The following is a 27,229-nucleotide window of genomic DNA, read 5'->3' as shown; positions in this document are numbered from 1 at the left end:
AACACAACAGGACAGAAGTTGCCTTCCTCAGCACCTGCCTGTTATAAAAGTCCACAAGCAGGACCTGAGACCTCCCTAAAATCTTGCCCGCCACTTTAACCAGATTGTTAAGTCTGGTCTTATTATCCATGGACATACTACCGTACCAAGCAATGATACAGAAAGTTAAAACAGATTCAATAAAACTTTTATAAAAGAGAGTCATCATTTCAGATGAAACATTAAAACCTCTCAACCTCCTTAAAAAGTACAGTCTTTGTTGGGCCTTTTTCACTGTAGCAGCAAGATGTGACTCAAAGGACAGGGTCTTATCAAGAACAACCCCCAAGTACTTGTAACTATCCACCATTTCAATGGCTGCACCATTTACCACTGTAAGCTCAGGATGAGGGGATGACTTGCTGAAATCTATAACCATGTCCTTGGTTTTCAAGGTGTTAATCATTAAGAAGGACTGATCACACCATGAAACAAACTCCTCCACAACAGGCCCATGGGAATCCTCTTCACCATGAGGGAGGCTTACAATGACTGTGTCATCTGCGTATTTGATGAAATGCCTATTGGCCTGTGTGCTGCGACAGTCATTAGTGTACAAAATATACAAAAGAGGAGAGAGACAACAACCTTGTGGTGAGCCAGTGGAAGAGTTCAGCTGTTTGGAAAAACAGCCGTTTACTCTCACACACTGAGATCTATCAGTTAAGAAGTCTAAGATCCAACCAACGAGATTAAAATCAACGACGCCAAGCATTTAATGCCAAAAATGCAAACGTCATAGTGACGCAACAAAAGAATATTGGATACTGCCCACGTTTCAAATGACCTGCAATGTGAGTACTTGTTAATCATGCCCATGCATTAATGTATTATCCATTTGATTTCCATGTTAGTAAGAAACACTTAGACTCAGTCTTCAGTTTCCTCAAAATGTAGCTCTCCCAAGATGTGAAACTAATTGATTAAGGCAATCAAATTAGTGGAAATACACATCCTACTCAAATTTCTTCTATTGCTGAGGTGAGCAAGAAAATCTTCATAATTGCAATTACTGCCTGCTGTTGTCTCAGACATGCTCTCTGGTTGATACACCAGGATGACACTAATGCAATTACGTTCTATGGATTTTGATGAGACCTCTGACAAACACAAATCTGCACTGGTGGAGAGAATACATCTGGTCTAATGGCTTGACTCACAGGTTTCCAAATCTGGCTAACAGGTTCAAACAACAATCAACAATCAATAGTGTGACCTATTAAAAAAGAACAAAACACTCAAACAAACAATTCCCTTTTTGGTTATCACAGAGGACAGTACAGTCAATACTTGTGGAACATGATAAACTCCCGCTAGTGCTGGAAAACACTGTCAAGCGTCTGCATGATTTTTATGTTATATGTTAAAGAATTTCTGACTAGTGTCAGATTTCATTAAATGAGAAAAAACAAATATGGTATACCAAACAGCCAAACTGAGATACCATTATTGGTTCATTTATAAGTGAGGTGGCGGGCTCTCATCACTAATTCTGTAAATCTTCAACTCCTTAAAACACAATTTTATAACAAGTTGAAGCGCAAGAGGGGATTGTAGGTTGGCTCGGAGAGAGACCTCAAAGTGGTAATCAAAATCAGTGCTGTCAGTCGTTAGCACTCTGAGTGGGGACCTAGTGGATAACACTCAATGGGGCAATAAGCAGAATGAAAGAGTGTGAAATGATACGGGAACATGAACAGACAGCAGCCCTGGCCCTTCTCAGAGGACCTGGAGAACATGCCTGTCAACATCTATTTTGCTGCAGTCATTAACACTATAGCAGCACAAAGTTGAAGTTCCCCTTGCAACCTCATTTAATTTGAAAATCAAACCTTGAATTTTTATGGCAATGTTCAACACTGGATTTCAGCTTTAACAGTATCCTCTTTAAAACAAAATAACTACACTGCTTTTTTTGCCTTTATGTTCTTTAGGAATTGCTGGCACCCCTGTGGTCTTCAATGAGAATGGAGATGCTCCTGGTCGTTATGAAATCTACCAATACCAGATAACAAAAAACACCACAGAATACAAAATCATTGGTCACTGGACAGATCAACTCCACCTAGACGTATGTATTTTTAAACTGTTAGGTATGTCTGAAATATCGTATGCTTTCTTCTAATGTTCATTAATAATTGAACTTTTAAAAAGTTCCACAAAGTATGAGTTAACATTAAAGTTCAATTTTTAAAGTTGAAGTTAAAAAAAAAAAACACCTGGCTTTGAAACTATAATCACTTGTTTCAACTACTGGACAGACTGAGAAACTGAAAAAAAATTCCACATTGTGAACACTGTTTGCAAGTGCTTGCTGGCAGTTGACTTCAAAGTTATATGTGATATGCTAAAAACCTCCATATGATTGGTTTGGTTGATAGAAAATTGCCTTGGTCACCTGTAGTGTTCATGGAAGATGTTAATTTGTCCACAAACACCCACCCACTACTTGCTAAACTGTACTGAAACTGTGGTGTATAAGACACTTTTATGCTAACCGTATACCAAGTCACACTGCCAGTCCAAGCGACACCACAATGGCAGTGCACACCAACAGATGTGACATAATTTTTAGCTTTGAACAATCGTTCATTTCTCTATTTTTGTAACCTGGTGCGTTGGACCGGTGCCACAGCAGCTGGGTTGAAAACATAAGTGTGCAATCACGTCTTTTTCTTTCTTTTTTTTACCGTCATTTTAATAATATATTAGCACATAACCTTAAAGATTATAGAGGTTATACATTGGAAGATCTTGCTGCAACAGTTTGAAATCATGTGTCTTTGTGGAAAGCTTTAAAAAAAAAAAAAAAATCTCCACTCTGTTTTTCCAAATCTTTGCTTCTGGTTTCCCTGTATCAGCGCTGATGTGGCGGTATTGCCTGAATGGCAACATCTATCTTTCAGAAGAATACTGCGGTGGATACCTGCACCTTAAATGTGTCACCATATAGCAGTTTCACATGAACCGACCACAAAATGGATGGAATACTGGTGCTTTAATTCAAACCAGAACCCATTAGCTTTCAAAGTAAAAGTTGCACCTTTTGAAATGTGTTGCTTTCGGCACCTTCAGAGTAAAAGTTGTGAATTTTATTTTGAAGGAAAGGAAAAAGGCACTGTTTTTTTTTTTTGTTGTTTTTTTCAAAGTCTCCCTTTTTTTTTTTTATTGCATCATACTTTTTAATTTTCACTACTATTCAGTGATCTGGGTCTCTTCAGTAGTTAGTGAATCTCTTCCATGCAAACTATAGGCGACTTCCAGAAGCAATCACAAGGTTTTTTTGGTGTCCTCTATGTGAAAAATTTCATCTGGCAATAGCCAGCAATCACTTCCCATCAACAGCGAATACCTACTGATGGAAAGTTTCTGTAGTGACTGGTTTCTAGGCCTATGTGACTGGGGCCTTAACATAAATAACTAAAAACTAAACTAACTGTAAAATTTATAGTGTCATTTGGATTAAACCCATCCCAACAATGCTAAACCAGTCTCTAAACTTGTGGTCATTACATGTGACATTTACAGCAACAGAAAACCCATATGTAGTAAAGCTTAATTTATGCACTTCCTCATAACTTATCCCTAATATCCAAAACTATGCTAAATACATCTTGCTTATATGCAGCTTTATAGGGAATCATTCAACACAATAGTGACTCAAATCTCAAGAATTTATAGAAACAGAGATGCTTTGGGTCAAAAGACAGTATTATGCAGCGTGACCACATTTACACTCAAAATCATGGCGATAGCAGTAGGTGTGTAATGGAGGAAACAACATTTTTACACAACTATTTGCATCAACCTTTTTTTGACATTTGCTGTCATTCTTTACACACTAATACCAATTTCCTTTTTAATGTATACATAGTGCACAGAATCTGCAGTGTCTGAATATTTAAGCATCAAAACTACTATATTTTAAATGCCAAATCCTCTGAGGAAAAACATGTTTCCATCATGTTTTGCTATTAATGATTCTTAAGTCTCCCTCTGTGTGTTCTTATTTTGTTTACATGCATACTGTAGATAGGATTTCGGATTATCATAGACATCAAGAAGCTGAGTTATGGCAGTACACACAACACCAGCTCACCAACATCAGTAGCTGAGAGCTCTAAGAAGAATAAGAAATACCATAATTTTTGAAATGTCAGAACAATCATTTAACTATTTGGGTGTTTGAATTAAACTTTCCTGTCCATTTCCACACCCATTTAAGTTAATAAAACTTAACTTCGATCCAATGAAACCATGCTAATAACTATAAATAATAGTCTCAATGTAACTCATATCATGTAGTAAGTGTCTTAATATCTTAATTATTTTATTAATAAATATTGTCAATATTCTTTCAATAATAACCTTTTTAATGTACTTTCAATTGTACTATAATGAATAACTGAAAGTATTTACAATTATATGATTAAAATATAGGAAGATATAGTAAATTATGTCAATAAAATACACAATACTTATGCATATTCTGCGTCTACTACATTTGAAAAAGCCAAGTATATCGATAGGAAATAGATTAAAAAACACACACAAATGTGAAAAAATGTTTTGTGTAGACAGAGTTACTAAAGCTCTTTTTTTCTTTTACCTTTCCATCTAGACTAATGACATGCAGTGGCCTGGTGAAACACAAGAAGTCCCTTCCTCTATATGCAGTCAACCCTGTCGTCCTGGGCAGCGCAAGAAGACAGTGAAGGGAATTCCTTGTTGTTGGCACTGCGAGAATTGTGATGGTTATCAGTATCAGGCAGACAATTACACCTGCAAGATGTGCCGCTTTGATTTGCGTCCCAATGACAACCACACTGGCTGCGTTCCCATTCCCATTATCAAGCTAGAGTGGAGCTCACCATGGGCCGTGATACCAGTCCTCATTGCAGTCTTTGGGATTATGGCCACTCTGTTAGTGGTTGTAACCTTTGTGCGTTACAATGATACACCAATTGTTAAGGCATCTGGTCGAGAGCTTAGCTATGTGTTGCTGACAGGTATCTTTCTGTGCTATGCTACAACATTCCTTATGATCTCTGCTCCTGATGTGTTCGTATGCTCACTGCGAAGGATTTTCCTTGGTCTGGGTATGAGTATAAGCTATGCAGCACTGCTTACCAAGACAAATAGGATCTACAGGATTTTTGAGCAGGGCAAGATGTCGGTCAGTGCCCCTCGATTTATCTCCCCAGCCTCGCAGTTAGTTATCACATTTAGTCTGATATCAGTGCAGCTCCTTGGAGTGTGCATCTGGTTTGGTGTTGACCCATCACAAGCCATCATAGACTATGTAGACCAGCGCACAGCAAATCCCGACATGGCCCGTGGCGTCTTGAAATGTGATATATCAGACCTGTCTCTCATCTGTCTGCTGGGTTATAGCATGCTTCTGATGGTCACCTGCACAGTTTACGCCATCAAGACTAGAGGGGTTCCAGAGACATTCAACGAGGCCAAGCCTATCGGCTTCACAATGTACACCACCTGCATTGTGTGGCTTGCCTTTATCCCCATCTTCTTCGGGACCTCACAATCAGCGGAAAAGGTAAATATCAAATTTAAAATTTGCTAGAAGAGTAAGGTCACAAATTGAATTAGTCCCAGTTGTGTAACTGGTTTAGAATGGTATGATGCCAGTGTAGTCTGTATGCTTTCAACAGCAGTTCTCTATTTAAGGCTACAATAGTCTAGTGAATTCACTTGTGCATGTTCACATGTCAGTTTTCCATTTGTAGTTCTTTTATATTTCCTGTGCTTTTTATTATGAAGAAAATGGCCACTCAAACTGTTTGTTGTAAAGCATCAGCTCCTTGTGTCTGTATATGTGGAGCTATTCATCATGAGCTGATGGGCTTTGTGCTCCACTGTGGGATTACAAGACTTTTAAAGTGGGCTTGTGAGAATAATTCATTCACCTCAAGTTTGCTTGGATATGTTTTCTTTAATTGTCTTTCTATGTGTGTTTGACTACTCAGTATTTGCACCCAGTGAAGCTGAATCAATCACTGCACATTCATGCACACAGAAATAGAGAACGCATGTTTGAGAAGTAGCATAAAATTACTGTGGCTGTTGATGTTGCTTGTCAGTTGAAAGTGAATTGCAAATTAGCTCTTACAAGTGCTAATTTTGAGGTTGCACAGCGCAGATGTACATCTAAAAAGCAGAGAGTGAAAAAGTCAAACCACCAACTGCAACAGAAGCTTCAATATTGGAGTACTATAGCCATAATAGCAGCCTTTGGGTTGTTAATATCATAAAAAGGTGGGGATAAATTTGCATGAACATTGGCTACCAATATTCTGATAGTAACATCTGGAGTTTTTTGGAAACAAAGCTCCTTAGTTTGAAAAAAAGAAATATAAGGTTGTCTTACAATGGATAGCAGTTTTTTTGTGAACATGCTTGCTGCCATTTGCTATGGTAATTCATGAACGTAAACACAGCCACTGATGAGGCAGCGAAGGTGAAAATCACTTCTGGCCTTCATTTGTATGTCCAACAGTGAAAAGCAGGTGGATGAAACGATAGGAGAAATTATTCTCTGTATTAGGGGTTTTAATTAAATTGAACTGGCACATATACAAATCAAAGGCATGTTGAACGACTGTATGGAACGCCAGGACTGCCATAATGAATTAATTAAATACACCATTAAATAATTAATTAAATGTGGCAATAATTAATTAAAATTGGAATTAATTAATTAAATAAATAGTTATGACACATGTAATTAATTAATTATTGACACATTTAATTAATTATTTATGTATTTCACATTTTAATTAATTATTGACACATTTAATTAATTAATTATTGACACATTTAATTAATTATTTATGTATTTCACATTTTAATTAATTATTGACACATTTAATTAATTATTGACACATTTAATTAATTATTTAATGATATATTTATTTATTTCATTTTGGCAGTCCTGACGCCTGGCTCTCGTCATGAAATAATTTTATCTGTCAGCCTCACCCATCAAACTCAGGGGGCGGGGTTAACGCTGCCCATGCAGCTTCTCTAACATTTGATTGGTTGCCGTGCAAAGTAAGTCAAAACAGGTCGATCCTAGAAAATCGATTGCTTGTGTAGACTTGGGGCAGCCAGTTATCCCAGAATGCAGATCAAATCACAAGCAGCAATGGTGGTGGTGTAGTTTTAAAATACCCCGTTTTTCTGTCACCAGCTACACTTTTAACAGTGTTTTAGCCGCGAATGTCGCGACGTATGTCTGGTCAGGTTGTCAACATAGAACATGTTTGCAAAAGTGCTCAGATGTTTTCAGAGGTTTCACTAGCTCTGCTAACAGTTAGCATGCAGAGTGCACCGAGGGGGTTACGTTAACCGGTTTGTTTACATATTCCACTCTCCGTGTTCCACATGTTGCATTCGCAGATTCTCATTTTCACCGAACGATCGTCTCTTTCCGCCTGGTCTTGTGTCTCTGTGCTTCTGTAACATAAAGAACGAGCTGACATTTTTCTCACGAAACCAGCGATCAGCTCAACAGACCCTCAGTTTACCTGCATGCATCCTCCTCCTCATCTGTCAGCTGTTTAACACCTGCTGCTAATTCAAGAAACACGCCTAGTTACCTGGTGATAGTCACAGTTTAACTGGGCAGCCGGTGCTCGATATAACGCAATGTCAGCGCATTTTTCTGCACAAGATAAGTAAATATAGTGTTTTCCCCGAGCGCAGAGCTGCTGGAGCTCGTTTCCTTACAGAGCACTTTATAGGCGAACAGCTTTATCAGCGGCTGATGTCCAATCACCGGCACACAGCTTTCAAACCTCAGCTGAGTTTTAGCTCTCAGTGGTTAAACGCTGGACTTCATTCACTCAGGTTCTGTCTGTCGGGTCACGTTTACTTCGCTGTTTTATTTACAACTGAGCAAATCGGTTTGGCTGAGGTTAAAGTTACGTTTCATAACTGCATAGTTTCACAGACGTTTAATGGTTCACTGGCACATGTGTTAGACTGAACTATCATCTAAATATCATCTGTTTTTTAATAGTTATTCAACTGTATTCTAAGCACCAGCTGTCTGTTAGAATGTGATTTTTTTTTTTTCTCTCTCTGTTGGCAGAGGTATAAAAATGCGCAGGAAAATCTGACGTGCATGGTTTGCCATGCACGTCAGATTTTCCTGCGCATTTTTACCGACGATATTTAGGGAGGAATAAACACACATCAAACATAAATGAACCATTTGCCTGTCTCCATAATTGAGAGAATTTTCTCTTCTTATGTCAACACTCTCTCTCTTTTTTTTTTCTTTTTTTTTGCTTTTTCGGTCATGTTATGTTTACCTGTCAAAGGCTTGTTACAAACTATGAAACACATTGTGCAGACTTCTGGATGTTAGAAGAAAACTAATACTGCTCATGAATGAGACTAAAGGCAGGAAGGTGTCCTTTAAAACTAAACATGTTAATAGGACCTCCCTGTTTATATCATAGTTTATGATATAGCACGTGTATTTCAGTAATAGCCTGCTGAGGCCACTATACGTGCTGGCCTCATATCAAATGTGAAGGCAGACTGAGTCTATGTTTGACGTTTTTTATATCTAATCTTCCTTTTCAAACATTTAAACAGCAGCGAGTCTGCAGCTGAGGGAATACAAATTCAAATTGTCGGAACAGGTTTGCTCGTTTCTTGGATTCATTTGGTGATTTATTAAATGTATAACTGTTATTTAATCTGCTGCTGAGTCTCTTACACTTTTCTTTATGCTGTATATTTTCACGTCTCTGGAATAGTTGGCAGTTAGATAGTCAGCTGGGAAACTTTGTGTTAACTCATGGAGCTGAGGATATCGTGGATATGCTGACCTCGCTGCGTGGTGTACAGAGCGAGGTCAGCATGATTAATATTCACAATAAAAATATTAGCCGAACATCATGAAGTCTGTATGTGTTTCATAGTGTCGAACAACCTTTGTACAGTTAAAGCCAGCAGTTACTACATGACGGAAACACCAACGTTATCTCTTTTATGTGTTTATACACAGGTCACGCTGATTACTGAACAAAAACCCAAAGATCAGATGTTAAACAGATTTATTTGCTCTCTCGCCTCCTTAAACATGTTTTTAATGTTAGTTATAATTCAGAATTGGCGACTGAAACACGTAGGACACATAAGAACATCAGGAAATAAAACATCGATAAATATAACCTCAGTAAAAGAAGTCAGCGGGGGTTACTACAGCTGTGTACTGGGGCCTGCGCTTTGTCGGTGGGATTGCTTGCGAGGCGAGCGGGTCTATCCCACGCTTTGCCGTGAGACTGGGCAGACATCTCCGAAATCATCGAAGCACTTTTGCAAAGAGGCTGTATCTTGACAAACCGACCAGACACATGAAGATTAAACCACTACATTCTCGGCTAAAAAAATATTAAAACGGTATTTGGTAACACACAAACAGGGTTTTTCAAAGCTCAGTTCTGTTAGCTTCCACATGCCGGTTGTTGTGTGCTAGAAACAATGGCCACCAGGCCAAAGCAATGGTTTTGACTCGATCAGCGTTAACCCCGCCCCCTGAGTTTGATGGGTGAGGCTGACAGATAAAATTATTTCATGATGAGAGCCAGGCGTCAGGACTGCCAAAATGAAATAAATAAATATATCATTAAATAATTAATTAAATGTGTCAATAATTAATGAAATGTGTCAATAATTAATTAAAATGTGAAATACATAAATAATTAATTAAATGTGTCAATAATTAATTAATTAAATGTGTCAATAATTAATTAAAATGTGAAATACATAAATTAATTAAATGTGTCAATAATTAATTAATTACATGTGTCATAACTATTTATTTAATTAATTAATTCCAATTTTAATTAATTATTGCCACATTTAATTAATTATTTAATGGTGTATTTAATTAATTCATTATGGCAGTCCTGGCGTTCCATACGACTGAAGGTCATATATGATTTACACTGCAAGCTAAATCTTTGGACAGTCTAACAGTAAAAAAACAAAACAAAAAAAGCATCACAAACTATGACGACTGATGAAAAAGGCCCTTCACATACATTGTTGTATTTGCCAGCCATTCACTTTAACAGTGATCAACAGATGAACTATGTTTTATTTATTCAGCAAATATTATTCTAATTACACCCATTATATATAAATTTATAACTGATTCTCACTTTGCATAAATACATTATCAGCTGTAGCTTCACCCTACAATTTTTTATATTATGTAATAGGAAGATTTGTTGAATAATGCTGCTCTTAATTTCATTATTTTTAAATGAACACAAGGAGAGAGCAACAAAAAGTGCCTTAGTAACAGCACAGTTATCTCTAAGGAAGAGATTTAACAATTTTTTGCAGCTGAAATCTTAACTTGTCACAGTTTAGATCCGTTAATGATCGCTGCATTGGACTTAGGTGGTATAATTCCACTGAAAGTGCTTATGCTGGCTCTTTACACTGAACTAAGCCATCTTTATCACACCTATGCTTTCCCTACTGAGATTCAAAATAACGTCAAAATGTCTGCCATGAAACAAGTCTGTTCCTTTCATTATGTGTCAGTATGTATTTTCCCTATTCATGAGAGAAGAGGCTTGCCATCCAGCTTTGTCCTGGTATAGCTGCTACTACCGGCAGACAATGGAGCCCTCAAAGCTGTCGCTGGATGGGCCTGTCATAAAAGAATAAGTATTAGACCAGACATATTAAAACATTAAATTTGATATATTCACAGTCAAAGCCTAAAGTCTTAAACACAAAGGCTGGTGGGAAACAACCTAAGTTAGAATATGGTTTGGGATGAAAAGGCCATAGAGCTGCATGTTTCAAATGACACAGTTTCTCAGCCAGAATTCTGGAAGTCTACTGATTAAGAGCATTTTTCAAGAAGGTAAAAGCTTCTTTAGGCTGCTCCCTTATTCACAAGGAGTCACCACAGCAGATGGATGGCCTATCTGAAGTAGTAGCAGTGGGTATTGTCTGTGTATTTGGAGTCTGGAGAGTTTTTTGTTAAAAATCATTTTAGTTGATTTCACGAAAGTCTAGAAAAATAAATATATAACTAAACCAAAAAGCCTGAACACTTTACCAAGGCTTGGCAACTTTGTGGGAGTGTGATCCAGTGATTGTGTTCACATGGGTCACAAATAGGTAGGGTTACCTCTGGACAAGGAATGCATAAAAACAAAAAGGAGCAATCTGACTTCGATGAAAGTTCATAATACTTTCTATGTCTGGTCCTGTTCTTTCACTGTGCCAATGGTGAAGATTGGTAACCGTTTCGGCACGTCAGGGAAAATTTATGTCATAAAGGCTGATAGAAGTGGACAAGGGTCTTGGCTGCCCTCACAGAGTAACTCCACTCTGTACTCTAGAGGGCTAGGGTTCCAAACTCACCCTAGGCCATGTGTAATCTTCTCAGGAGATTACAACAATCCCCCTCTATCACCAGGGAATGCTCGTGTGCTGTTTGCAGTAATGATGGAGCACAAAGCTCTGTCACCTCCATCTTCCACTGACACGGCTTTAGGCAGCTTAATTTCAACAGAGCTTCTCTACATTTTGGTTTTTTTTTTTTACATCAACATGACATGGCATTGCCTTTCCACTTGAACTAACTGAACACTCTACAATATAATACCTATAGAATCCAAGCAAAACACTCATTGATGCTACACAAACCACCTTGTAACTTCCAATGTTATTTTTGTCTTGTGCTACAACACTGACATCTAGTTGTACTGATGGCCATTGGACTAGTTAAAATTCTGTAAGAGAAAGGTTGTGAGCAGAAGAACTGGATGAGTGTAAAGCCCTTTGACACAACTCTGATGACTGGACAACTGGGTCTCTCAAGGGTTTTCAAGGTGTGAAAACCATTTTTTTAGCAACCATATGTTTTGAGGTTTATGGAGATGAAATAAATTGCAAGGGCAGTCCAGATTTTCAGAGTAATTTTCTTTTCCTAAAGAAACCATACAAAGAGAGCGACATTAAGCAATGCGCCCACTACACAGGGGTGGCTGTAGCCCATAGGAAAACACCCTAAAATCTCTGAGCCACCTCTTTTCTTGGTTTACTACATTATTAAATTGATATTAATAACATTTACACAATATATTAATATAATCTAATACAAGTACAGAACAAATAACATAAGAATAACTAAAAAAAAGAATAACACCAAAACCCCTACAATAAAAAAAAAAGTGTGATTCATTCAGGCCCCACATCACAAACTTACAGAGCTTAAAGACTGCTACTAATGTCTTAGTGCCAGATACCACGGGACATTTTCAGGGGTCTTGTGGACTATGCCTCAATTGTTCAGTTATTTTGGCAGCATGAGAGGGATCTAGTGGATATAAGGCCAGAGGTTTTAATGTTATGGCTGATTGGAGAATGTCACAACTGTATGTTGGGAAACATCATCTATAACTGTTGACAAGAGCCCTTTTGGCTATTCCCATGTCAAACAGCTCAGTCATTTGTGATGTCTGCAAATGTAATGTCAAACAAAACCTTGGGCAAATCTCTTTGAAGGATGTTTCTCAGCTGTGTTTCACTGTACACTTACTGCCTTGTGTTCATCAACTTTAGAGAGGCAAAGTAAGCTGTTCTCTACTTCCCCTTTATTCAATTAAGGTTTTCACGCAATGATATTGGGAAAAAGATGAAGTTGGATCACAGTTTCTTTGTTAAATTCATGAAACTAACATTTAAATCCAGGACACTGTATTTTCATATTTTGCACTGGTTTTGCACCTTAAACAGAAATTTAAAGCATGTCATAAAAATTAATCGATGCCAAATGTTGTCTACCTACTAACATCTGCCCTGACTCGTCGCATTCTCTACAGTGACAAATTAGAGATGTACTGTGTATGAGTTCTAGGGTGATTATCATAAATGAAAAATTTATGATATAGGCCTTTTTATTATGCTGTAGGCTGTTTCTTTCCACTCCCCAGTTGTTGCCTATAGCTATGTATCTGCTACCCAGCTGTGAGTAGCAGCTGTCACTGGCTTCAGAAAACACACAATGATGTTGTCTAAAACCTCAGGGTAAAAACATCTATGCATCAGGGGGGCTTTTTTTTTATATGCATATCATAAAATAAACAAACCCTGAAATGACGGTAGAAGTCAGGAGTCACCAGTTTACATAAATGTTCCTGTGTTCCATCACAATTTGCTATATAAGATGTGAAACATAGAAATATCGTCCACTAAACTTCCTTTTAGCTAAAGGAGAGTGACTTCATTCTGTAGCTTGAACTGGGAAGGCTCTGAGCAACACTCGGTCTTGTTATGTACGCAGTTTAATTTGAGACTATCGCATTTCTTTCCATGACACAGTGCTTCCAAAAAATATTATTATTTTGTCTCTATTATCTCTTTTATAATACAGATGTACATCCAGACTACAACCCTAACCATCTCTATAAGCCTCAGTGCATCGGTCTCTCTGGGTATGCTCTACATGCCCAAAGTCTACGTGGTTCTTTTCCATCCAGAGCAGAACGTACCCAAGCGCAAACGCAGTCTAAAGGCTGTGGTCACTGCAGCCACCATGTCCAACAAGTTCAACCCTAAAGGTGGCCTGAGGCCCAACGGAGAGGCCAAATCTGAACTTTGTGAAAGTCTTGAAACACAAGGTTGGTATCACACAATGACATCCATCCATGCAACAAAGGAAAGACAGGTCAACCAGCATCTGTTAATGCACTCTGTATGCAGAAAATAATGAACTCCTTTTAAGTGAAGATTACATTTTTCTTTAACAGATGACAAAAAGAACGATGGGAATAATTAGAAGTGATAGGGGTTGTGTCACATTAGCTTCTCACTTGCACATAAGTGACGTAGTAGTTAAGTGTTCCCTTCAAAAAAGACTGGAAGTTAATTTTCTCTATTTGAAGGATTATTTTTTAATTTTACTGTATGCAATAGCAAAATAGTTAAATTTTCAAAAACTATATTGATACTGGATTTGCCAGTCAGAAGGTGTGGCAGGGGGCCCATACTATTCTGAAAGGGATAAAAGCAAGGATAACTCAGTGTTGGAGATGAGGATATTTCAATCACCAAGACAAATGGTATGAACAGGCAGTGCCTGTGTGGGGGCAGGAATAAATCCAGTCAAGCACCCCCACATGTTGTGATTACTTAAGGTACTGATTTTTTACTCTGACAAGCTGAACAATATACCATGATATATATCCGGACTAAAAAAAAAGACAACTTACACTTATGTGTATGTTTTCTTCCTATCTTGAAAGGGAATTGTTACAGTATCTTATCCAATTACAGAACCCATTTATAGGTGCTGAGACTTAACCTCTGGTTTAAACTGTGAATCTAACAACTGCTCTTTGTGCTTATGTGTCAGATTGTGTTGAGGGAGGGGAGCCTTGTGAGGGACTTTAGACTCTCAGGTAACCTGATTAGAAAATAACTTTGCTCTTCTGTCATCCGTGAGCACTTTTTCCTGTTAATTTCTGCTAATGTACACCACAACACCTGTGCCTGCCTACACAATGCAAAAAAGCATCCCTGCTAAAATTCAGCACCCTGAATGACATAAAGCATTAATCACACAGTCACAAATCCACCCTGGACCAAGGGATATTAACTTGGATAAACAAGATTGGTGTGTGGTGCTGTAAAATGGCCAATCAGCATGGTAAAGCCTGTTAATGTGAGAAGATGACAACCCTCTGCCGGAGAGGAGACAAGCGATAGCCATGTGTCCCCTGTAATTTGTTTCCCTGTTGACAAAAGAAGGAATTTGTGGTAATGGGACAACAACAACAATAAGAGTGAACAGGAAAAGACAGATGGGTCTGCCAGCTCCAATTCTTTCTGGACCATCTATTCTTTATCTTGGCCTCGCAGCATATAAATATTCAAATAAGGTTCATTTATCAATGCTTTTCTTGGAAGATATGCTTTGGATGAAATGGCAAGAATACCGCCCCCATTCACCCACCCAGTATGGCCCTGACAAATATACCAGAAGCGTTTACCATTGCACATCTCTCCTCTGCAGCACTTTTGCCCCTACTCTGGCTTTCAGCCGTCTTCTGATTGGATTCATCCCTTCTGACATATTCAATCAGCCAAGGCTGCTGTAGGCAGATTGGCAGATTGGTAGTGTGATTACCACCACAGAGCATGCTCGCTGAGGACAGTTTTACTTTTAAAAATTACACATACACTCACATTTGCACAGACATATGTGTGCAGACAAGCATGACTGCACACATACTCATAGGTACTGTATGTATGACAGTCACATTTGACCAGTGGTTTGGGTTTGTTATGATTGCTGTGGTCTGCCCTCTGGTCATCTGACTTATGTACTTCATTCACAGCTCACAAATTTCCACAAACAATGAAAAGAATAATTAGAACCATTACCAAATGTTGATAGCAAAAGCTATACGGCCGGGACAGATCACATATCGCCTTAATTGTATTTTACATGTAAAACACCACAGTTAAGAATGGTAATACATTGACTGCTGCATGCTTTGCTTGATGCACATAGAAACCACAGGTCGTTGCATGCACTAAAATACTTGCATTTGAATGGTTACTCCCGTATTTTATGCTACTGCTGTGAACTGCTTGGTAGTTTAGTAGTTTGTATTTTGGAATTGCAATTTAATAGTATAATCTAAAAAAATAGAGAGTTTTCCTGATTTTACTATGCTGTAGAACCAGGTACATATGAGTGCAAAACTCAAGTGACTCTGAATAATTTTGCATTGCTGTCAAATCTTATGATACTATGTTTTTAAAATGTCTGCAATATTACCAGACAGACTTATCTCAAGGGAAAACAAGAGGAAAACATGTAAATATGATGCATCTGTATGTATACACAGGCAGGAATTTTTATTTACTGTCAGCGTTGGAAGATGGTTTTATACTGGCACCACAGATGTTTTCGTGACTCCTCAAGGCACCCATGCCAAACTAACAACAAAGCATTGAAGAAAAAAAAAAAAGAGCTGCTGTAGTATTTTAACCCAAATTCTAACAAAGCAGTTTTCCTGCCTAAACCAAGATCAGTATTTGTGGTGAAAAGAAATGATAATACAAATTAATACATTAAATGAATACTGTTACCAAACATAAATAATATACCTGTAAAATGTGAGGATAATTCCATTTCACGTCATATGTACATTATATATTTTTTGGATTTTTAGACTAGATCTAATAATGTCATTTGGAGGTTTAAAGGATTTTAGATGAGGATTCCTTTTACATTTAACAGATATTACTTTTTAATATAAAAGTAATTTTACTAAATATTTTCAAACTATTATTATTTTAATAAAAAAAAGAAATCAAAAGATTAACAGTAACTAATCATTTGGATAAATGAGCCCAAACGTTATATACGCCATAAGAAAATGAACAGAACCTCTTCTTTAGAAACCAGCACATCCTCCATAAACAAGGGAACATTTATTACCATCCAAAAAAGAAGAAACGGACAGCTCTTTAGATAAAAACAAGCTGTTCCTCTTTTATCATACTTTTATGATATATATTTATGTTGGTTGCAGCTTTTATTAGATGGGCTGTGATTACAGATGTTGTTGAATTTGTGCATTTTACACATCACTAACAGTTTATTTTGTATCTTAGACGTGAGCATGCGAGACATTAAGATAATTTAACATTAGCATCAAGCTATTAAAATTAGTTTCACTTGTGCTTGTTTACTTGAGTCGTTCATAAGGAGAACTTTACAAAAATCAGAATTCCAATATGATTGCCTATTTGAATCTCACCCATTGCATTTTTAACCCTTCTTTCTTCTTCCCTATTACTACAGTGTTGGCCTCAAAGCAGACATACATAAGCTACAGTAACCATGCCATCTAAGACCGAGATGAGCCGTGGAAGAGGAGAAAAGGCCTGCCTGAGGAGAAATCACCTGATTGTGGGGGCATATTGGGGATACACTGGAGAACTTTCAAGCTGCTACATCAGAGGATTGGGGTGGAAAGATGGGAATTTGTCACTCCAAAGGATGTCATATTTTTTTTATTGAATCATGTAAAGGCTTGGATGCAAATTTTATGATAAATTAGTAGCTTGTAGGAGGGAGAGAAGAGATGTAAGGGAGCTTGGGCAGTTAATTTTCCTCTTCCCACCCTGAGCATTGATCAGTGACGTTTCCAGATGCAGGCTGAATGAACCACCTGGAGCCTACAGATTTTTATTTATTTTTTCTGAAGTGTATAGAGCACAAGTTCAGTTCTCTCTGATACTGAATTGTTTGTCTCATTTCAGTAAAAACAGGGGAAAGCATTCTGTTTTTATCAAATGCAGCTGACGAAATGAAGTGGTGTAAAAAAAATGTAGTAGTTATTTTTGGTTACAGGTGTATTTGGAGTTGAAAGCTGCAGTACTCTTCAGACTGTACATGCCTTACGACAGTACACTCAGTATTCCTACATGAACTAAATATATCTGAAACACATGAAAATAAGGCAGTGGGTCTCCCCAGTAGTTTTTTTTTTTTACTGTTTCATAATAATGAGGACACCACCGTTTTGGCAATCCTAGTGTACAGTCCCAGAGCATGCTTATGGGAGCATCACGTGTACTGTGCTGTGTTGTCAACGTCTATGGAATGCAACATTTGTCATCGTTGTCATTCACAGTGGAGATGTCATTTTTGGGGTATCCCTCTGCTGAACGAAAATAAGTCAAACAAACCAAACACAAATTGCCATGCAATAGCTCTATGGTTGACATCACATTCCATAAATGTCAGTCAGGACTTGGACACTTGACTGTAAACATCTGAGATTGAGGGGCTCTTATTTATCATGCACCTATTGAAGCCTTTTGAAAGACTGTCAAAATTTCACTTGTAGCGTTGAAAGTAATTGACAAATTTAGCCTAAAAGAGTTTTGATTAAAATTCAATAAGATTGTAAGACTTGTAATAAAGACTGTATACTCTGTACCTTAATGCAGGGTATTGTGATATAGTAGATTTTTAAAGAAAAAAAAGACAACAACAAGCTGTTGTCATGCCAGACATATTGTTATTAAAGCCTGACAACATATGATAAATGGGACAGAAGAAATGCACTACAAGACTAATCTGTGTGCTTGCAAAAGATTTTTATGGAAAAAAAAATGCATTCCTCTTCTGGGTCTTGGATTTTATGCCTGAAGTGGAAATGATAAAATATATTTTTAAAATAATTTTTTTGATTTAAAACAAGGCTCAAGTAGCTAGCCGGCGTTAATACCAATTTTGAAAAGGTATTGACTTAGTTCAGACAACTGGTCAAAAAGTTCAAACATAATTAGCAATATGATATATTGTTTCAACATATACTGTAACAATTTAAATTAACATTCAATCCATTGTCTGATTTTTATATATATCAATAAAAGATACAGCCATGCTGTACTAAGTAGTAGCAAGTTCACCTTCCACTTGGCAGCTATCTTAATTATTTCTTGCTTCCAGCAAACAATTTGACTTTGTGTTTAACAAGACCCACCTATTTTTCTTTCCACAGAAATTGCTGGAAACCCAAATATAGACAAAAGGCCATAAACATGACACCAGCAGGATACACTTCTTTGTTTGTGTATAAAGGATGTGCAAAAAGAATTGTTTGTTTAAATGTTAACCAGCCGGTAGTTTCTCAGGTTTACTTTGAAGTATTTCTGCCCCCTAGTGATCAAGAGTTTCTAAGTACCGCTTTAAATCTCTACAGTGATACATCACTGCTCCATGCCTACTAATTAATTGGTTTTCACAGTACTGAACATAAAAAAAAAAAAAAAAAAATCAAAGGTATGAATACTTGCTTGATAAATAAGGGCCACTGCCTTCATTCTGTGCCTCATATCCATTAAACTACTTCTGCTAAATGTTCCATGGTTCTTTCATCATGTTTGTGTTGCCAGTATTACCTTTCAGTTGTTCAGTTTAAACATTATTACGGATGAATTCAGTGTACAATTTAAAATGTGTAAACACCATTACTGTTTCCATTCTCTAAAATATTACTAATAACAGTATTTTCTGGATTTTTTGTCTCATTAAATGTTATCCTCAGTAATGCAAAAATTGTATGTTGCATGTCAAAACCCATAAGAAAGTCGTGTGGTAAAATTGGAGAGAAAGGCATAAAGTCCAGACTACTGCAGAGGATTATAACTTACAAATATTTTGCTTTTTGATCAATGATTCTCTCAGCTCTCAGCTTCAACGAGTCTAAGGTGTTGCGCAAATGTTGTTTTCTCATTTGATAAAGTATTGTTTGTGGGATTGTTTGTGTTTGTGAATATGATCATTTTACTGCTTTTTTGCCACGACCCCCCTCCCCACCTACTTTTATTTTTCTAAAACACTGTCTGTGTTACAAAATAGAATATGTAATTGCTGACTGAAATTAAATGGCAAGTTAATGTATGTTATTAAAATTGATTGATCATGTCTGCTTTATGTACCAAATTATTTAAAAAAAAGAGAAAAAAACAGTTACAGTGCCTGGATATTTATGAACTATCTATAAAAATAAAAAAAAAGCTGTGTAGAGCATGTTCATTTTTATACAAGATATTTCTAATAAAAAGATTGTTTTGTTAACACGTTGTTGGTGTGTCTTCTTAGTGAGCATTTCCTTAGCAAAGAAAGCAACATTTAAAATTATTTTTATGAGTATTCTGTTGTCTTGTAGATTAAATGAATGCCTACTTATGGTTCAGTCACAATATAGTAAAAAATAGGACAGAGGTTGTAAATCCAACACTAACAACCTGTGGATAATCACTTTCTAATCACAAGGCAGTTGCACAAACTGTTAATTGACGGAACCTTTCTCCAAGCGATCAAAGTCTGACTACAATAATACATACAGAAAAAAACCCAACAATCATATAACCCCCTATGTGCAAGCACTTTGGCGACAGTGGGAAGGAAAAACTCCCTGAGAACTGAACTGAACTGAGAAAGGCCAAGACTGAAAGCTTGTGAAAAATGTTCAAAAACTACAGGCTGGGGAACTATTGTTCAAGACTACTTTAAACATTAACAGAAAGTCTGAGTCCTTGGAAGCAAAACATAAAGAAGTAAGCAGTGTTTTGAGACTTCTGTAGAGTAGTGTATACCGTAGGCAAGAAGAAAGTATTTTAAAGATATAATTTTAAGTTAATTTTAAGTGTTACCCGTTTGTTTGTTGTAAGTAAGATGATGGCTTTCAAATTATCCGGCACTGCTGCATAATTTCTATACCTCTGTTATCCCTAGCTATCAACCATTTATGCTACTCACAGAGGATGCAGAGATTTGTAATTGGGTTTTTTTTTTCCCCCCCCATTTCTAATGCTTATTTCATCCAAATAATTAAGAAAAGCAAAGTCATTTGAATATTTCCCCATTAACAATATTATAACTGCTTTAACATTTCCAGTATTCAAATTAATGAATAGGCTACTGCTCATGAGACCACTGGGGGAATATATGCTGAAAATAAAAAGGTGTTTCTCATTTGAAATATCACGTTAATATTTCCACTTGGCTGCTCTAACCAGTGAGTGGGTATTTCATTTTGTACCCAAGAGAAAGCGTTAAATATTGCTGAGGTGCTTGTTTCTTTCTAAATGTGCTGGAGACACAAATGTATAAGATGCAGTAAGTGTAGACCCTGTGGTGCAGTGCTGGAGGAATGACATCAACTTTTTTTTTTTTATTGTTATTTGTTTACATTTGTGGTCAGAAAGTTGATAGTAGCTTATTTTTGCTCAAATATTTTCAGGGTGTCCAAATAGCTATATGTGGTGTTGCCTATGTGTTGGACTCTGTGTGACTGATGCAGTTTCTGTGAGTTAATGCAGGCATTACACAAGGACAGAGGTGGCAAAAGTACAAATATTCTGTACTTAAGTAGATGTACTTATGTTAAAGAAATACTGTGGTAAATGAAAAGATACAGTCTCTGAAATGTGCTCAAAGTAAGGACCTCTTTTGAGGATGTCTTGACCAGGTATTTTTGGAAGAAGCTAAGTGAACATTGTCCTATATTAGTGCAATAAAACTACATTAGTACATGGGGATAAAACCTTATTTCAGTCAGTCTAAATTCTGATTCTATTAAATGTACTTGAATTAATTGTGTGGAACATGAACGTAGAAAAAGATCCAATATTCAATTTAAAAAAAAATGAGAACTTACATGTAAACTTTAAATCTCAGTTCATCAAATACTACTAAGCAGTCCTTACCTTTAAATGAAACCTCTCTTCTTCCTCTCCTGAACTGTCTTTTTTTCTTCTTTTTTTTTCTTAATCTTTCTCTATCTCTGAGTAAAGTTAACTCTCACTCATTTCTCTCCCTGGGAAATACAGCAGCTGAATGTTTAGCTAGCAGACAATGTGTGGGAAAGCTGCAGACAAACACTCTGAATGTTTGATGATAGTTGTTGAGCTATAAGAAACCTTGCATTTGAAATTAAATGCCACCTAAAAGTCTTTACTCCCTATATGCTCACTGAGGGTGGAGTACCATGACCACAAATTGGAACACCTGCACTTAAAAACAAACAAAACAAACAAAGGAATAGATATTAGTGTAAAAATGCAGGGAGTAAAAGTACAAGTATTTGTACTTTTTTACTTCCCATCACTGCACAAGGGTTTAGTGTAAATGATGAAGATGGAAGGCAGCAAGTTTTAAATGACAAAGGGGATCAAGCCTGCATTCTTTCATGACATGAATAATATATAACATATTTTGATCCATAAAAATAATGTTGCAACTCTGCATTGAATGTTAAGAAAAAAATGGTGTTATTTTTATTTCTTTCATTATATTTCTTTTATCAAATCACTGAAATGTTTATGCCACATACACAATTATTTAGCAAAGCTCTTTAAAAAGGAAAAAAATAAGACAGAAGACTGGAAGGGGGGAAATTTCTTGTGTAGTACAATAAATCATGATGACAGCCTATACACATGTGTGCCCCATTACTGAAAGCCTGTGGCAGCAATTTAATTTGGACCTCCCGTGACCTGACTCAGAGAAAGTAGTAGTAATTACTATGAAATTATGAATTTGTTTGATTCTAATTTCTTCTGAGTGATTGTTGCCTGAACAATATGAAAGCAGTGTAAGTTTTAACAAAATTTAAAAGACCTTAGGTTGACAATGATTGACTTTAGCTGATCATTTTTATTTAAAACTGCAAATGGCAGCCTCCTGAAGAAATATTATTCTACCATTAGCACCAATTCATAATTAACACAATATCTAGAAGAAACTAGTGACATAGCTACCTCGGCATCTAAACCCCCAGGGTTCTTTTTGAGATTCCTGCGTGGAAATTGCATTCCAAAAATAAATTTAGTATTTCACTCCAATTAAAAATTCTGTATTAACCATCTTGGTATCAAAATAAAGCTACCACTTGTGAGTCTTCATTAAAGGTGTAAGCGTCACAACAGATGCCACGGCCAACCAGCCTATCCCTGATCAGTCTCTAGGCATGTGTCACTGCGGCTTTAGCAATCAATTTCACAGCGACTGCCAGCAAGCTACAGCGACCACACATCACCAGTTGGAGAATACTATTTTTTCCTTAGGGACCTGTGATAGAGTTCTGCTTCCAAATGACTATGAATGATAACTATCAAGCTCTTGAATTGTTTGATCTTCCTGGCAAATTACCTCACTTTCAAACCTTCAATAGTAATTTTGTGGACGTCCATTACAGCTGCAGGGAATTCACTAGATTAATAAATGCCTTTTTTAATTTAACAATATTAGCATTGTTATTATCAACATGATACATATGAATACAGATTATTTATAAACAAACACTTTTTATTATGTGTTAACCTAATGATTTATTCAGCACGTTGTTTTTTTAATTTTATTTTAGATTTTCCTAGTTTATTTATTTTAATTAACTTATTTGTTTGTAACCAGGTTAAAACTGTCATTTATTAAATTGTTTGAAATATTAAAAAAGTTGAAATCAATGTTAAAATGTAAAATGGTTAAAGTATTTAGAAAAGAGTACAATGTGTATAACAAGTTTAAAAGAACATTTCAATTATATATAGTTCAATTTTATTTTAGTGAGGTTGGTGTCTTTGTAGGAGGAAGTGAATGTGGTTGTGATCGTTAGCCTGCTCTGAGAGAAGTTTGGATGGAAAGTACAAGTTTGTGTAAGTCAGTATGCATGAAGTGGACTATCTGCTCAACAGTCTTTGTCGATGCACACATTTTGCAAACTGACTGTGAGAAGCTGAGGACACTGCTGCTCCGAAATCCATCACGCGGCTGCTCACTTTTGTTTTAGCTCAAGAGCTTGCACCATTTGGAAAGGTCCGCTGATCACTCAGCATTCCTCCACCCTCTAGAAAGATGCGACTAGAAGCGTTATAAAAACAATGTCTAAAAAGTTTGACATTGAAAAGACATCCACAACAACTACATTTGGACTATAAATAGCCCTTACACGGAGGTCCTATGGACGTCAACTGTAGAAGTTCAGTAGGTGTTACAAAACAACCCATCAGTAGACCAAAACTGTACGTCCAAAAATGACTCCTAAAGAGCGTCACTCTGCCATGACTTTGCGCAGTGGGTCGTCACAGGCAACTTTTCTCTAAGATTATGGGTTACTCTTTTGTTCTCAATGAGTTTTCCTTTCAATCTTTACATAATGATTATTTCACCTGCACAGCATGATCATTCACAGATGTGATACTCTCACTGTCAGCACATCCATTTGCTCATTTAAGTTAATGTGCACACATATAATCAGACACCAAGCACCACTCGGGTCTATGTATTGCACTTTTATGGCATATCTCACCACACTTTCTACGCTTGACAGACACAACTATGGACACACTAAAGTTTATCCCAAGGAATGTGAGTGGAGCTGGCTCCAGAGAGAAGAGGTTAAAGACTTTTAACCAGCTTAAAAATCTACAGGCAGACGTCTTACTACAAGAGTCTCAAAGGGCCCCCACAGTTACAGATGAACTTAAAACACCTGAGTTTCTTAATGTGTTCTCAGCCTGCTATAACTCTGGGAGTAGCAATTTTAATATATAAAAATGTTAGAGGGTAGATTTCTAATAATTAAACTATATATACGTAACAAAGTTGTGAGTGTATATGGCCCAAATGTTGTTGACACCTCATTCTTATACGCTTTTTTTTTTACCGCACTGTAGGAACACCTAGATTGCTCACTTGTTCTTGGGGGCGACCTCAACTTTGGACTAAATGAAGAAATGGACAGGCTCAGTGCAGCTGGAACTCAGCACAATTGGCAGATTTTGCAACACATGGCGATCTCTTCACCCCAAATGCAGGAAACATACTTACTTCTCACATGTCCATCACTCTTACTCTGTCTGGATTATTTCCTTGTCAGCAGCTCCCTGCTGAGTGACATTTCATACACTGAGATACAACCTATAGCTGTTAGCGATCATGCTCCTGTGTCTTTAATTCTAATAAATAAGAAGGTCATTTCCTAAGTAAAAACTGGAAATTTAATACATCATAGCTTAAAGATGAAGATTTTTATTAAATATTTGTTAAAAAAATAATGGGTTTTATATTTAGACTGTAATTTCATTTTCATCACATAACAACAAACCTATTCAGAAATTAGAGGAAATCCATTACATCCTTAGGAGAACCCTATGCGTCCTCTGAGGAACAGAAAATGCTGAGCAAAATACATCAAGCACAACTAGAATTAAATGTAATTCTTAGTACAAAGACTTTGCGTGCAAAATTTTGAACATGATAACAAATCAGATTGATTTGTAGCTAACCAGTTAAAATTAATAAAGAAAAAACTACTATATGTGCTGTTAAAGACATACAAAATACAAAATATGATCCTTAAAGAAAAAAAACACCACTTTCAGGGACTTTTACAAAACTTAATATTCACCACAGATAAACCCATATAAAAGACAAAATTGATCCGTTTCTTGATAACATAACCCTTCCAAAAATATAAGAATGTCAACCAGTGGCCCTGGATTTACTGCTGACGTCAAGGGAACTCCAGAAAGCCCTGAAAAGCACACCCAATGAAAAGGCTCCAGTTCCAGACAGATTTCCAGCAGAATTCTATTCAAGGCACAAATTAAAATTGTGATCTGTTCCTGGCACATTTCTTATTAACTCATGATTCATTACTGAAAAATTCCATTAAACAACCAAATATATTTTTCCAGTGCCTAATTCTTGTGCAAATAAGTTAGATCAGTATCAGTAATAATTACTTTATGCAATAACAAATTTATCTGCTGAGGATAAGAATAACAGGCAATCACTGTTAAATTCTCACATGCACCAGCAGGCACATATCAGAATCAGAATACTTTATTCATCCCGAGGGACATATATGTGTGTGACAATAAACAGCTAGATCAGCAACCTCCAATTTAAAAATACCATGCTATACTTCTAACCACCGTGTAACATAAAGTGGAGAAGCTCAACAATTATGCAATGTGTGTTGATAAGACAGTTACTGTAGCCCAACATGAATGTTTTTGCTCAACAGCAGTAACACCTCAATAACATTCACATAGATTAGGGATTCAGCTTCAGGAAATTCGTTGTACGGTTCATGCATATCCTAAAAGCCCCCTGTCATGAAGAACTGGTTGAAAAGTTTGTTTGAACATGAGCATTGGTGTGTGGCTTTATGAATGTTTAAAGGGCTTGTACATCTTAAGATGACACGTAGGATTTTAGAATACATTATTTGTGTAGAGCAACTTTACTGTGTTTATTCCTGAGAAGTTGAGTTTATGGTCATGCTCCATCAAACAATCAGGTTGAGGAAGTCTCTACTCTGATATCTGATCATTGAAATTCAAACAAGCTCATATCTACTGCAAACATTTAAACCACCTGGGAAGAAACTCATTATGCATCATAGCAGCATTTTCTTGGACCTCAAATAATCATAAACTGCATGACAGCATAATGGAACCCAGTTGAGAAAAGATAAATATGCAATCAGCAACACACTTGGCTTCCCCTTTAAAACTGCAGAGAAAAACGTGTGCAAGTTTATGCAGCCATTAAAAATCTCCTCTGTCTGTCACAGTTGAAAATATATCAAGAGTGGAACTAAAAATACATGGAAAATGTATAAGTGGAAAATGTATAAGAGGTTTTAATAATCATTTACTATCCGAAATATCACAAAAATAAACCCTATGATACATTTCTCCAAAGTTCCAGGCTTGCTAATAGGTGAAATAAACTTCACTGTCATCCTCCTTTACACCTGCCCCACATTCTTTGTAAGTCTCATCGTAATACTGTTTCAGTTTCCCCTAACCACTTTAAGCCATTAGTTAAAATAAAGCAACATAAAAGAGGAAGGACATTTACACTGTTAAGTTTGGGCATTTCCTTAATGAAGCTAACTGTTAAATACTTTATCTGAGTCTCTTTTTTTTTTTTTTTTTTTACTTTCTTATTTATAATTAACATTGTCAACAGCTGGCACTCTGACGCACTGTAGCATGTTTGCATTATTGCTCAACTATTGTATCTCCTACATTAACAAACCTGAAACCTTGTTTTGAAATCATAGCGCACAACTTTTAAGGATATTTTGTTTCCCACTTTACTTTATTTTTGAATGGACAAAATATTACCAATGCTAAAGTAAAAAAAAAAAAAAACAATGCAGAAATGATGGTGTACATACAATCTTATTTGGCAACAGACACACACTGAATCATGCAATAATATGCAAGCATCACATGTGCATTTACATAAATAAGTCTTCTTCAATTTGCAACTGTAACAACACTTGTGTGCGTGTTTGTTTATGTGGTTGCTGCTATCCCGGTGACACTATTACAGCTTTTGATTTAGGACTGTCAAGGCTCTATGCCATTCCTCTTCTCATATACACCAGATTCTTTGCTCGTTCCTCTTATTCACCTGCCCCACAGTAGGTATTTACGTGTTCAGTTGGCTGTGCTACTGAAGGGGCTAGCCCATATGTCTCCCTGAACCCGCTAAATAATTTAACATAACAGCCATTCCTATAAAAACCCCATCTATATTAATGAGCAGCCTCCAACCATTTGGATCAGTGGA

General features: G+C 36.7%; 1 protein-coding gene across 3 annotated transcripts in view; it reads left to right on the top strand.

The window, feature by feature from the left end:
- Window positions 1-19,711, top strand: part of LOC146550755 (metabotropic glutamate receptor 4-like) — a 200,378-nt gene extending 180,667 nt beyond the window's left edge. For 2 of the 3 annotated variants that reach the window (XM_085261072.1, XM_085261071.1), the window contains 4 exons: window positions 1,974-2,110; window positions 4,661-5,596; window positions 13,478-13,724; window positions 16,922-19,711. In XM_085261072.1, coding sequence (XP_085117198.1) covers window positions 1,974-2,110; window positions 4,661-5,596; window positions 13,478-13,724; window positions 16,922-16,971 — 1,370 coding nt within the window. In that variant the 3' untranslated portion in view covers window positions 16,972-19,711. Of the gene's footprint in view, window positions 1-1,973; window positions 2,111-4,660; window positions 5,597-13,477; window positions 13,725-14,458; window positions 14,505-16,921 lie in introns of all 3 variants that reach the window. The other variant, XM_085261073.1, reaches the window with a different exon arrangement.
- The last annotated feature ends 7,518 nt before the right edge of the window (window positions 19,712-27,229 follow it).

The sequence above is a fragment of the Mchenga conophoros genome, linkage group LG20 (assembly GCF_057382185.1).
Source record: "Mchenga conophoros isolate Kocher_MC1m ecotype Shallow Benthic linkage group LG20, M_conophoros_male_GT1.1, whole genome shotgun sequence".
Lineage (NCBI taxonomy): Eukaryota > Metazoa > Chordata > Actinopteri > Cichliformes > Cichlidae > Mchenga > Mchenga conophoros.
The sequence above is the reverse complement of the archived record's forward strand: the minus strand, read 5'-3'. Positions and strand labels throughout refer to the sequence as shown.